At 42.2% G+C, this 14,925-nt stretch overlaps 1 protein-coding gene across 1 annotated transcript in view; it reads right to left on the bottom strand.

The window, feature by feature from the left end:
* The window catches only part of LOC309551190 (ceruloplasmin-like), a 192,301-nt gene extending 181,789 nt beyond the window's left edge, over positions 1-10,512 (bottom strand). The window contains exon 1 of the mRNA XM_082251689.1: positions 10,347-10,512. Within this exon, the coding sequence (XP_082107815.1) occupies positions 10,347-10,501 (155 nt within the window). The 5' untranslated portion in view covers positions 10,502-10,512. The remainder of the gene's footprint in view (positions 1-10,346) is intronic.
* Between the last annotated feature and the right edge of the window lie 4,413 nt (positions 10,513-14,925).

The raw sequence follows: 14,925 nt of genomic DNA, 5'->3' as shown, positions 1-14,925 counted from the left end.
TACACAACCACACTAGGCCCCAATTACTATTGTTTGTACCCCTAAAAGGCTAGATGAGGAGTAGGGGGGGTATGGAACAGGCAGCACCCTCAAACCTTCAGAAGTATGAGATGAACCCCAACAACTTGGAAAGGTGGATCTCTCTCACACGTACCAACACAGACTATCCCCCAATTTAACTGATCCCCAAAGGTTTTTGATTAAATAGCGGAATAGAAAATATGATCCAAAAAAAGTGTATGTATATCACACGTACACAACCACACTAGGCCCCAATTACTATTGTTTGTACCCCTAAAAGGCTAGATGAGGAGTAGGGGGGGGTATGGAACAGGCAGCACCCTCAAACCTTCAGAAGTATGAGATGAACCCCAACAACTTGGAAAGGTGGATCTCTCTCACACGTACCAACACAGACTATCCCCCAATTTAACTGATCCCCAAAGGTTTTTGATTAAATAGCGGAATAGAAAATATGATCCAAAAAAAGTGTATGTATATCACACGTACACAACCACACTAGGCCCCAATTACTATTGTTTGTACCCCTAAAAGGCTAGATGAGGAGTAGGGGGGGTATGGAACAGGCAGCACCCTCAAACCTTCAGAAGTATGAGATGAACCCCAACAACTTGGAAAGGTGGATCTCTCTCACACGTACCAACACAGACTATCCCCCAATTTAACTGATCCCCAAAGGTTTTTGATTAAATAGCGGAATAGAAAATATGATCCAAAAAAAGTGTATGTATATCACACGTACACAACCACACTGGGCCCCAATTACTATTGTTTGTACCCCTAAAAGGCTAGATGAGGAGTAGGGGGAGTATGGAACAGGCAGCACCCTCAAACCTTCAGAAGTATGAGATGAACCCCAACAACTTGGAAAGGTGGATCTCTCTCACACGTACCAACACAGACTATCCCCCAATTTAACTGATCCCCAAAGGTTTTTGATTAAATAGCGGAATAGAAAATATGATCCAAAAAAAGTGTATGTATATCACACGTACACAACCACACTAGGCCCCAATTACTATTGTTTGTACCCCTAAAAGGCTAGGAGTAGGGGGAGTATGGAACAGGCAGCACCCTCAAACCTTCAGAAGTATGAGATGAACCCCAACAACTTGGAAAGGTGGATCTCTCTCACACGTACCAACACAGACTATCCCCCAATTTAACTGATCCCCAAAGGTTTTTGATTAAATAGCGGAATAGAAAATATGATCCAAAAAAAGTGTATGTATATCACACGTACACAACCACACTAGGCCCCAATTACTATTGTTTGTACCCCTAAAAGGCTAGGAGTAGGGGGAGTATGGAACAGGCAGCACCCTCAAACCTTCAGAAGTATGAGATGAACCCCAACAACTTGGAAAGGTGGATCTCTCTCACACGTACCAACACAGACTATCCCCCAATTTAACTGATCCCCAAAGGTTTTTGATTAAATAGCGGAATAGAAAATATGATCCAAAAAAAGTGTATGTATATCACACGTACACAACCACACTAGGCCCCAATTACTATTGTTTGTACCCCTAAAAGGCTAGGAGTAGGGGGAGTATGGAACAGGCAGCACCCTCAAACCTTCAGAAGTATGAGATGAACCCCAACAACTTGGAAAGGTGGATCTCTCTCACACGTACCAACACAGACTATCCCCCAATTTAACTGATCCCCAAAGGTTTTTGATTAAATAGCGGAATAGAAAATATGATCCAAAAAAAGTGTATGTATATCACACGTACACAACCACACTAGGCCCCAATTACTATTGTTTGTACCCCTAAAAGGCTAGATGAGGAGTAGGGGGAGTATGGAACAGGCAGCACCCTCAAACCTTCAGAAGTATGAGATGAACCCCAACAACTTGGAAAGGTGGATCTCTCTCACACGTACCAACACAGACTATCCCCCAATTTAACTGATCCCCAAAGGTTTTTGATTAAATAGCGGAATAGAAAATATGATCCAAAAAAAGTGTATGTATATCACACGTACACAACCACACTAGGCCCCAATTACTATTGTTTGTACCCCTAAAAGGCTAGATGAGGAGTAGGGGGGGTATGGAACAGGCAGCACCCTCAAACCTTCAGAAGTATGAGATGAACCCCAACAACTTGGAAAGGTGGATCTCTCTCACACGTACCAACACAGACTATCCCCCAATTTAACTGATCCCCAAAGGTTTTTGATTAAATAGCGGAATAGAAAATATGATCCAAAAAAAGTGTATGTATATCACACGTACACAACCACACTAGGCCCCAATTACTATTGTTTGTACCCCTAAAAGGCTAGATGAGGAGTAGGGGGGGTATGGAACAGGCAGCACCCTCAAACCTTCAGAAGTATGAGATGAACCCCAACAACTTGGAAAGGTGGATCTCTCTCACACGTACCAACACAGACTATCCCCCAATTTAACTGATCCCCAAAGGTTTTTGATTAAATAGCGGAATAGAAAATATGATCCAAAAAAAGTGTATGTATATCACACGTACACAACCACACTAGGCCCCAATTACTATTGTTTGTACCCCTAAAAGGCTAGATGAGGAGTAGGGGGGGTATGGAACAGGCAGCACCCTCAAACCTTCAGAAGTATGAGATGAACCCCAACAACTTGGAAAGGTGGATCTCTCTCACACGTACCAACACAGACTATCCCCCAATTTAACTGATCCCCAAAGGTTTTTGATTAAATAGCGGAATAGAAAATATGATCCAAAAAAAGTGTATGTATATCACACGTACACAACCACACTAGGCCCCAATTACTATTGTTTGTACCCCTAAAAGGCTAGATGAGGAGTAGGGGGAGTATGGAACAGGCAGCACCCTCAAACCTTCAGAAGTATGAGATGAACCCCAACAACTTGGAAAGGTGGATCTCTCTCACACGTACCAACACAGACTATCCCCCAATTTAACTGATCCCCAAAGGTTTTTGATTAAATAGCGGAATAGAAAATATGATCCAAAAAAAGTGTATGTATATCACACGTACACAACCACACTGGGCCCCAATTACTATTGTTTGTACCCCTAAAAGGCTAGATGAGGAGTAGGGGGAGTATGGAACAGGCAGCACCCTCAAACCTTCAGAAGTATGAGATGAACCCCAACAACTTGGAAAGGTGGATCTCTCTCACACGTACCAACACAGACTATCCCCCAATTTAACTGATCCCCAAAGGTTTTTGATTAAATAGCGGAATAGAAAATATGATCCAAAAAAAGTGTATGTATATCACACGTACACAACCACACTAGGCCCCAATTACTATTGTTTGTACCCCTAAAAGGCTAGATGAGGAGTAGGGGGGTATGGAACAGGCAGCACCCTCAAACCTTCAGAAGTATGAGATGAACCCCAACAACTTGGAAAGGTGGATCTCTCTCACACGTACCAACACAGACTATCCCCCAATTTAACTGATCCCCAAAGGTTTTTGATTAAATAGCGGAATAGAAAATATGATCCAAAAAAAGTGTATGTATATCACACGTACACAACCACACTAGGCCCCAATTACTATTGTTTGTACCCCTAAAAGGCTAGGAGTAGGGGGAGTATGGAACAGGCAGCACCCTCAAACCTTCAGAAGTATGAGATGAACCCCAACAACTTGGAAAGGTGGATCTCTCTCACACGTACCAACACAGACTATCCCCCAATTTAACTGATCCCCAAAGGTTTTTGATTAAATAGCGGAATAGAAAATATGATCCAAAAAAAGTGTATGTATATCACACGTACACAACCACACTAGGCCCCAATTACTATTGTTTGTACCCCTAAAAGGCTAGATGAGGAGTAGGGGGAGTATGGAACAGGCAGCACCCTCAAATCTTCAGAAGTATGAGATTGTGTTCACTGTACCCCACAAAGATTGAGTTCACTGCACCCCACAATGATTGTGTTCACTGCACCCCACAAAGATTGTGTTCACTGTACCCCCCAAAGATTGTGTTCACTGCACCCCACAAAGATTCTGTTCACTGTACCCCACAAAGATTCTGTTCACTGCACCCTAAAAGGATGTTGTTCACTGCACCCCACAAAGATTGTGTTCACTGCACCCTAAAAGGATGTTGTTCACTGCACCCCAAAAAGATTGTGTTCACTGTACCCCCCCAAAGATTGTGTTCACTGCACCCCACAAAGATTGTGTTCACTGCACCCCAAAAAGATTGTGTTCACTGTACCCCCCAAAGATTGTGTTCACTGCACCCCAAAAAGATTGTGTTCACTGTACCCCCCAAAGATTGTGTTCACTGCACCCCACAAAGATTCTGTTCACTGTACCCCACAAAGATTGTGTTCACTGCACCCCAAAAAGATTGTGTTCACTGTACCCCCCCAAAGATTGTGTTCACTGCACCCCACAAAGATTCTGTTCACTGCACCCCACAAAGGATTTTGTTCACTGCACCCCAAAAAGATTGTGTTCACTGCACCCCAAAAAGGATTTTGATCACTGCACCCCAAAAAGGATGTTGTTCACTGCACCCCAAAAATGATTTTGTTCACTACACCCCAAAAAGATTGTGTTCACTGCACCCCACAAAGATTGTGTTCACTGCACCCCAAAAAGATTGTGTTCACTGTACCCCCCAAAGATTGTGTTCACTGCACCCCACAAAGATTCTGTTCACTGTACCCCACAAAGATTGTGTTCACTGCACCCCAAAAAGATTGTGTTCACTGCACCCCAAAAAGGATGTTGTTCACTGCACCCCAAAAAGGATGTTGTTCACTCCACCCCAAAAAGATTGTGTTCACTGCACCCCACAAAGATTGTGTTCACTGCACCCCAAAAAGATTGTGTTCACTGCACCCCAAAAATGATTTTGTTCACTGCACCCCAAAAAGGATTTTGTTCACTGCACCCCAAAAAGGATGTTGTTCACTCCACCCCAAAAAGATTGTGTTCACTGCACCCCAAAAAGATTGTGTTCACTGCACCCCACAAAGGATTTTGTTCACTGCACCCCAAAAAGATTGTGTTCACTGCACCCCAAAAAGGATGTTGTTCACTGCACCCCAAAAAGGATTTTGTTCACTGCACCCCAAAAAGATTGTGTTCACTGCACCCCACAAAGGATTTTGTTCACTGCACCCCACAAAGATTGTGTTCACTGCACACCAAAAAGGATTGTGTTCACTGCACCCCAAAAAGATTTTGTTCACTGCACCCCAAAAAGATTGTGTTCACTGCAGCCCAAAAAGATTGTGTTCACTGCAGCCCAAAAAGATTGTGTTCACTGCAGCCCAAAAAGATTGTGTTCACTGCAGCTCACAAAATGGATGTGGATCACTGACACCTGCCTATCTCCAATCCCACACCACACAGCAATATCGATTGTAGTTTGTAGAACACAGTTTCCCTAAAATTCAGCAGACTCTGTCCCTAACAGGATTGAGAAGAGATCGTAGATCAGGATTGAGTGCAGATTCACCCCACCCCCCACACAGCAATATCGATTGTAGTTTGTAGAAGACACTGACCCTATAATTCAGCAGACTCTATCCCTAAAATGCCTACAACTCGCCCTGCCTAAACACTCCGACCTGTCCCTCAATTCTATCCGGACACAAATGGTTTTTTCCTGCCTATCTTTCCCTAATCAGCAGCCAGCACATTGATGTGTGCTCTGTCCCTTAGCTAAGCAGCAGAATGACGCTGCTGCGGCGGCTGCCTCGAACTTATAAAGACTTGGTCACATGCTTCAGACGGCCAATCACAGCTACTAAGACATTTGCAGGCATGGCTGGGATGGCTTAAGGCACACCAGTTAAACGATTGTTGATTGGCTGTTGAAAGCCCGCCATGAAAAGAGCGCCAAAGCATGCAAAACCCGGAAATAAAACGACCGAACACGGATTTTTACCCGAACATACAGTAAAGTGTCCGTGTCCGTGTTCGGGTAAAAAAAATCCAATTATTCGGTACGAACACGAATAATACAGTCCGTGTTCGCTCAACACTACTTCTGACACTCTGGGTAGCTCAAAAGTCCTGGACTGTACTTAGACTTGACTTCTGACACTCTGGGTAGCTCAAAAGTCCTGCATCCAGCTCCCTCCAGTCCTTCCTGACTAAGGTAGCTCCTGTAACTGAAATACAAAAAGGATGTCAGCGCTGCTATATGCACCTATGGAAAAAACACAAATTAAATAAATAAATAAAGTGCTAGTGTGCCTTTTTGTGTGGCACAGTGAAACAGAGCAATCCTGTAGATATTTAGATGTATATACCCATGATACATATAAAAATGTTAAACATAAACGTAAATATAAAAGTCCATAACAATCATACATATAATACGGCAGTAAAGTCCATAAAAAGTGCTCTCTGTGCTCAAAAGTGCTTAGTATATGCTCCTTCGGGTGCTGCATACGTGCATCAAAAGTGCTCCCCTATGGTGACCCTACTCACCAGAAGGGTGATGTTAGTAAACCTGGGATTTACAGTTGGTCCTGGTCCCGTCTGAATGAATGGAAGTAGGGAGTGCGATGCCCCAATAGGAGCTACTCGGACTGTGGTATGGCTCCGTGACTCAAATAAACAAAAGGAATCTTCATAGTGAAGTAAGTATTACCATTTATTAAAAATAAAAATATCCACTCACATTAAAATACAATTGTGTCCTCCTAAACATATGCGGTGCGGTGGTTCCGGTATATTTCCAGCGTGTGTTCCACCGACTGGAAGTGACATGGTATGCTCTGGATTGGCTAGGCGAGTTTCGCCCTCCCACTGGGCGTTATCAATAGCTCATTGATAACGCCCAGTGGGAGGGCGAAATGCGTCTAGCCAATCCAGAGCGTACCACGTCACTTCCGGACAGTGGAACGCACGCCGGAAGTATACCGGAACCACCGAATCGCACCATAGGGGAGCACTTTTGATGCACTTTTGCAGCCCCCGCAGGAGCATATACTAAGCACTTTTGACCACAGAGAGCACTTTTTATGGACTTTACTGCCGTATTATATGTATGATTGTTATGGACTTTTATATTTACGTTTATGTTTAACATTTTTATATGTATCATGGGTATATACATCTAAATATCTACAGGATTGCTCTGTTTCACTGTGCCACACAAAAAGGCACACTAGCACTTTATTTATTTATTTAATTTGTGTTTTTTCCATAGGTGCATATAGCAGCTCTGACATCCTTTTTGTATTTCAGTTTAAAGGCACAGGCACTATTTTTGTTAGCAGCAACTTTAATTAATTAATCTTTTGTTACGCATGCACTTTATTTATTTATATTTTCATCCATAAGCGCGAGGTCTCTTTGCTACAGCTCCTGTAACTGCTTGTGCTGCTGCAACTCTCAACACTGTACACTGCACACTGCACACTGTACACTTAACTCTTCAGGGCCCAACCCCTTTACACTTCAGGGTCCTCTCACTAGGCACCCACTCTACACTTCAGGGTCCTCTCACTAGGCACCCTCTCTGCACTTGATGGTCCACACACTGGCACCCTCTCTGCTTCTCTTCAGGGTCAACACTGGCACCCCCTTTACTTTTACTCCTGCACCAGCTAGCTAGCTAGCTCCTGGATCCCCACCTTCACCGGAGTGGTCCCCTCTCTCTCTAGGCAGACCCCCAGGGGCAGTTGCAGTACTCATGAACTGGGAATGCTTTCCTGAAACTGGACCCCTCTCAACTCTGCTGGTTATCGGCACACTGGATCCTCTCTGCAGCTCAGCTCAGCCCTCTGTCACCTCAGGCAAGCCGCCTGGGACACCCGATCCTGCTGACAGGAGGAGAGACAGCCATACTCTCCCTCCTGGGGCTTCCCGCCAAAGACACTGCGTCATGCGTTCCCCTCAAACTTATACCCACTTCCAGAATGCAGCGTGGCAGAATCTGCCTTTCTGGGGTAGATACAGGCCTGGGTGCACCATTGGCTGGGCTTCCTCCACTGACCAATGAGAACCCTCTCATGTAGCACAGTGGGGAGACTCCCCAGTCACAACAGCTACACCTGGGAGACATGACAGTCCAGCTGAAAATCATGGCCCTGCTGTTAGGCAGCCAGGGCCCACTATATTTTACCTAGCACCTACTTTGTAGGGTGCTACATTGAAAAATCCTAAAATAACAAAACAAATGCAGCTGCCACATCTAAGAATAAGTAAGCTGCAGTTTAATACATTTCTGTTTTTGGCTTTTATACCACTTGAACATTTTTTCACAGTATTACATTACAGTCCCCCTTTTAAATCAAAGCCACTTTTACATCATAGCCTCCACCTTTTACATTCCCTCACATAACAGGCCCCCTTTCACATAACAGCCTCACCTTCACATCACAATCCTCCCATTACATCACATCCACATCTTTACATCACAGTTCGGCCTTTACATCAGTGGCCTCAGTCCCATACTTTACATTACATCCCCCCTTCTTTGCATCATATTCCCCACTCTTTACATCACAGCTCCCCCTCCTCCTTATATCTAATTTTCAGCCTGTTATGTCACCCACCCTCCTTACATCACAGTACCATTCCTTCACAGTCTTAACTTAAGCTGGCCATACATTGATTAACATGTGGCCGGTTCAGCAGGGACTGGTCAATTTTCAATCCATGTGTGGTCACTGTGGTTGAGCAGAAGTCTGACTATCAGTGGGTACCCTTCATCCAGACTTGCTGCATCTCCCACCCTTTGATCTGCTGTATGGATGAAAGCAGCATTGGTGGTGGGGGACAGGTGGGGGGTGGAGAGACCCGGTAGAGGACACATAGGCTGTTGAGTGTCACGGCTGCAAGGGTCCAGATAGGACGTCAACTGATCTGGATCCAGAAAGTGGTCCAACATTTAGTGATGCCTAAGCTAATTGATATTTTTGATGTATACAAATAATTAAGTTTGAGTGTAATAAAGCATATTAATATTTTCTGTTTTCATTATCAGCCAACAACAGTCTTAGGATTTATTTTTTTTTTTTTTACATGTTTTCCAAACAAGGTTTAAAGAGGAAGTAAACTCTCTTTTACTTTTACCTATAGGTAAGCCTATAATAAGGCTTACCTGTAGGTACTGTGAATATCTCCTAAGTTTGTACAGTTTAGGAGATATTCAGAGTACATGCAGCCATTGACAACATCGGCGCATGCGCTCGGAAGGTTTGGCTTACTGTGCCGGACCTTCAAAGCCCATGCCACAAACAGGCGGCTCCCGCACGCATGCAAGGGAGTGAAGTAATTGCGGCTCCGGCCATTCACAGTGCCGGAGCCCGCAAACCCAGAAGAAACACTGGGGAAAATGTCAGCCCCCTCAGCAAGGTGCGGGCATTGCTGAGACAACTTTGTTCTATGGTAGGTACTTCATTATGAGCTAGCTATATACTAGCTCATTATGCCTATGCCTTTGTCTTACAGCCCCCCCCCCCCCTCCCGGTTTACAACCTCTTCAACTTCCTTGCTGAAAAACGCCTATTATTTACAGAGCTCAATAGTGAGAGAATGATTTAGTGAAAGGAATCTGAAGGCAGGAGCTTTTGCTGTGCTCTTTCTTTAGAAAACTTAAGATACTCTATGAACTTTCTGCCATTGGTTTACAGTACAAAAATATAAAAAAAAAAAAAAAAAAATTGATACAAAACAACATAATTACACTTTTTTATCATAGAAGCAACTTTTGCAGTAAGAGTTCATGGTTATGTTCACCTTTCAAAGTGGAGTCTTCTCCTTCTACTTTAAAAAGGGAGCCTCATTATTTTCCTGCACATATAAATAAACAAAATGCTTACAGAAAACAATAGACCCCTTGGTAAGATGTTGGCATTTGGACAGACCAGAGAGGGCTTATATACAGGGCTATTTTAAGATGTAAAAAAAATTGAGGGTAACAATGAAAGCCAATTGGAAACATTGTTTAATTGGATAATAAGGATCTTGTATCAAATAAGGAATTGTAATGAGAGCTATAATTGAATAAAAATAAGCTTTACATTTTTTTTAAAAAAGCTCACAGAAAAAAAATAAGATCCCTTTAGTAAGATGTAAGCCTTTGGGCAGACCAGAGGGGTCCAAAAAGGTCTTCACTGGAGACTGTACTGATGCAGTGTATCAGCCTGAAAATGTTTGGGTGGGTTCATGCTTTAAAATGTATTAATCAACAAACATAAAAAACAGTTATAAATTATTAACTTGGTAATTGAAGTACATAAGTGAAAATGCGATAAAGAGACATTTAAAATATTATAATTTTATTATTCTGTGATAACCAAAATTCATTAAAATGTTCCATATTTAAAAAGTAATTTAAACATGAAATTGCATAGTACTTACTCATCCACATTAATTGGTTTTCCAGAAATGACATTGAAGCCACTGGGAGCATAATTCCATGTTCTTTCATTAATGGCAAACCAAAATTCTCTATTTGTACCTGCTTCACCTCCAGCATATAAGAAACCGAGCAGGAATATTGCAGAGAGCATCATTGGGCTGGTGTGTGGATTCAAGCTTGTGACTGTAACTATTTATAAAGCACAGAGTGAGCACTAAAACAATGGCTTCACACAATCATCATATACCTCAACAAATCCTACTTGTTGGCACAACGCACAAAGATGTTTCTGTTAAGTAACTGGAAAACTCCATATGATATACTGAGAAATAACTTGATCAGATATAAGGTCCATCATTTTTTCTGATCCTAGCAAGATTTTGTGGCTCAGCAGCTGGCACAGTAACATGCACATGCTCTGGAGTATTGCACACGTGAACGTACAGCTGCCTGTGACTTTACCTAATATGCTTCCACACTTTTTGCCTACTTAGCTTGCTGCTCCTCATTCATTTTTTTGCTTACCCTTCTGCTGACATTGCTTTGAACATCTGACACCAACTTTGGCCTGCTTCTTGACTTCGTCTTTTCCTGTCAACTTGGCACCACCTTGTCCGCCTGTTAATGACCTTGGCTTGTGTTTCACCTATGCACCAGTATTTCGCTGCTCACCCATTTATGACCTCTGCCTGATGCTAACCACATCTTTGTCTCCAGTCCATTTCTGCATTGTTTACCAACTGATCACCTCATCCTAATGATGAGTACAAATCTTCTGTATGAGGTATCCCATAAGCACTCATGCCATGCTAATACCCTTCATCTCCAGGAGAACTTGAATTAGAGGAGCAAGAGAAACCACCTTCAACATTCTGACCTTCCTTAGGTATGTAAGAGGAAATTTTTTTACCAAGTCTGACTTTAACAACCAAGGCTTGGTGGTGGCAACACATCAGAAAAACAAACCATCACAGCCTTAACACTAAATTTGCTTTCAATATGTTTTTCCCTCCAGTCACTACTGGCCTTTTAGAAATAATTTAGGCTCAACCCTCACTGCAGTATATAGGAAGCATGACATGAAGATTAATGGAGAAAGGTTGCAAAGCAAAAAGAATTAGTGGCAAAGCTGAAACCCCTTACAGAGGACTTGTGAAAACCCTGTTTAGTTGTTGTAAGCTGTTTAGGGTTAGAACCTTTGTCTCATTGTCCCTGCTGTTTGTTTCTTCATAGGGATAATTTATCATCAGCTCCTGTCCCAGTGGAAGTAGAAAACAACACTATAAAGCAAAAAATGAAAGGGGCAGCAAGTGGGGCACTTGCAATAATGTGCAGGTATGTGTGGCATATTGGTATTATGGCAATTTACCCTGTGTATCTGACTTGCTCCAACGATGACAACTCTATACTCTCCTTTGCCACTTCACAGGTGTTAGTGCCATTTTTGCTGAAGCTTTTTATCCTGCTGGCTTATTCCTTCTTTGACCATAGGGCAGCCAGTGATGATTTAGCTTTTGCATTTGCATGATGGAGTTGCACCCTTTCATCACAAGACTCAATTGTTTGGTATCTTACAGATACCAAAAATTTACACTGCACTGTACATGGGCAATGGCTAGCAAAAATACATACATTCTCATCACCTATACTGTTCTACTAGCATTTTTTTCCTGTGTTCAGCTCCACTTTACATGTGAGCAAACAGAATTAGTAATCCACTGAATTGCTTATCGTTATCTGCAGATCTCTACAGATAACATGCAATAGACTCACTTCACTTACCTATATTATATGTGGCTTTTGCTATATTGGTAATTTTTAGCCATGTGATTTGGTAGTGCTCTTGAAATTCTTTGCTGAAAACAGCAATTGTTATGGTGCATAACGATTTATCGGCAGGTGCAGTCTACTTTCCCCACTGCACGTGGTGCTCATCCGCAGAAGCCTTGCAACCGCAGAAGAAGTCAAGAGGAACAGACTTTGTCAGGAATCAGCAGCAGGGATAGCCAGATCTGCGGAAGCACTAAGGAAGCTGAGACCAGAGTGTGTATGCCGTAAGTAAGATTTATTTACAGTAAAACTAAAATCCCCCTAAACACCAGCAAACATGAAGATACAAGTGAACAATAAATCAGGTAACTATAATACAATATACAGTTGGGTCCATATATATTTGGACACAGGCACAATTTTAGATTTTTTTCAGGTATTTACCAAAACATATTCAAGCTATAGTTATATAAGGGATATAGGCTGAAAAGTGCACATTCTCGGGCCTAATTTAAGGGTATGTACATCCATATCGGAAGGAAGGTTTAGGAAATTCCAGCCCTGGATCTTCACTCTCTCAAACAACATGGACTATTTTTAATCCTTATGCTTCTAGCATTATTAAATAGATAGTAGGTAAATAGATAGTAAGCAGATCATATTTACTTGCTTTAAACGTTTTTGTTACATTTCTTCAGTTACTTCCTGGTTTCCATGCCTAGGCAAATGATGTCATACATCCCAGGAGTCTTCAGGAGAGAATGGAGGGTTCTCAGCTCAGCCTATGCCTGAGCTAAGGGCAGATGGAGTCCAGGAAGTAAATGATTCATGAACCATCTGCCCTTACTCAAGATGGCCATGATCAGACATGCTAGGGGGTGTTTTTCAAAGGGATTTCTCAGCAAAATAAAGCATGGAAACATGGATGGATGGGGGAGATTGCTTTGAATAATACAAATGAAATAAATAGCATTTTCGGTTTGTGGTGCTCAGATGCAGTGCAGTTCCACTTTAGGAATAGCCATTTCTTCTTTTTCAAGGGACCAAAAGTAATTGGACAATTGAATCAAAAGCTGTTTCATGGCCAGGTGTGGGCTACTCCTTCATTGTTTATTCATCAATTAGGCCGGTAAAGGGTCTGGAGTTGATTCTAACTATGGTATTTGCATTTGGAATCTATTGCTGTGAACCTACATCATGCATTCAAAGGAGCTGTCCCTGCAATTGAAACAGGCCATTGTAAGGCTTGAAAAATGAAAAAAATCCATCAGAGAGATAGCAGTAACATTAGGAGTGGCCAAATCAACAGTTTGGTACATTATGAGGAAAGAAGAACACACTGGTGAGCTCAGCAACATAAAAAGGCCTGGACGTCCACAGAAGACAACAGTGGTGGATGATCGCAGGATTCTCTCTATGGTGAAGAAAAACCCATTTACAACATCCAGACAGGTGAAGCACACTCTCCTAGAGTTGGACATATTATTGTCAAAGTCTATCAAATCAAGAGAAGAGTTCACAAGAACAAATACAGAGGGTTCACCACAAGGTGCAAACCATTTATAAGCCTGAAGAATAGAAAAGCCAGATTAGACTTTGCCAAAAAACATCTAAAAAAGCCAGACCAGTTCTGGAAAAGCATTCTTTGGATGGATAAAAATAAGATTAATCTGTACCAGATTGACAGGAAGAAAAAAGTGAGGAGAAGGCTTGGAACAGCTCACGATCCAAAGCACACATTGTCATCTGTAAAACAATGTGATGGCATAGGCATGCATGGCTTCCAGTGGCACTGGGTCATTGGTGTTTTATTGATGATGTAACAGAAGACAGAAGCAGTCGGATAAATTCTGCAGTGTTCAGAGATATACTGTCAATCCAGATTCAGCCAAATGCAGCAAAGTTTTTGGAAAGCGCTTCACAGTACAGATGGACAATAATCCAAAAAAAAAAAAAAAACCACTGCAAAAGCAACCCAGGAGCTTTTGAAGGAAAAGAAGTGGAATATTCTACAATGGCCGAGTCAATCACTGGATCTCAACCCAAATGAGCATGTATTTCACTTGCTGAAGGCAAAACTAAAGGCAGAAAGTCCCACAAACAAAAAACAACTGACGACAGCTACAGTTAGAGCCTGGCAAAGCATCAGAAACGAGGAAACCCGATCTTTGGTAATGTCCATGGGTTCCAGACTTCAGGCAATCATTGCCAGTAAAGGATTCTCAACAAAATATTAAAAATTAACATTTTATTTCTGATTATAGGCATTTGTCCAATTACATTTGAGCCCCTGAAAAAGGGAGGACTGTGTATATAAATGGTTGCAGTTGCTATAATTTGTACTTTATATTTATGTTTAACCCCTTGAATTAAAGCGTTTTATTTTTATTCTGGTGGCATACAGAGCCAAAATTATGAAAATTAAATATAAATAAATATATATGGACCTAACTGTATGCAATATATACAATGATGAGAAACACAGATGACAGGAAATACCAGAGGTACAAGGAAGGGGAGAACCAGGACTGGAATCAGAACAAGGGGAGCAGGTACAAGGCAGCAGGGTACAAGGCAAGGGCAAGATATAGGTGAAAGGCAGGAGCAGGATCAGGGTCAGGCTAAGGAATTTTACACAGAGAGCATGCATCTGGCTGGCGGGCAAAACACTAAAGCAAGAAGCACTAGTAGAATAGGAACTAAATAACCTCCCAATAGCCAGCACCAGGTGGAGATTGATTACTGGGATCTGCTAGCTGTTGGTGGTAGACACCTACTGGTGGACACTGGAACTACAGTCCTCTGACA

Source organism: Pelophylax lessonae (assembly GCF_965119305.1).
Source record: "Pelophylax lessonae genome assembly, chromosome: 3".
Taxonomy (NCBI): domain Eukaryota; kingdom Metazoa; phylum Chordata; class Amphibia; order Anura; family Ranidae; genus Pelophylax; species Pelophylax lessonae.
This window is presented reverse-complemented; position numbering and strand designations above follow the sequence as displayed.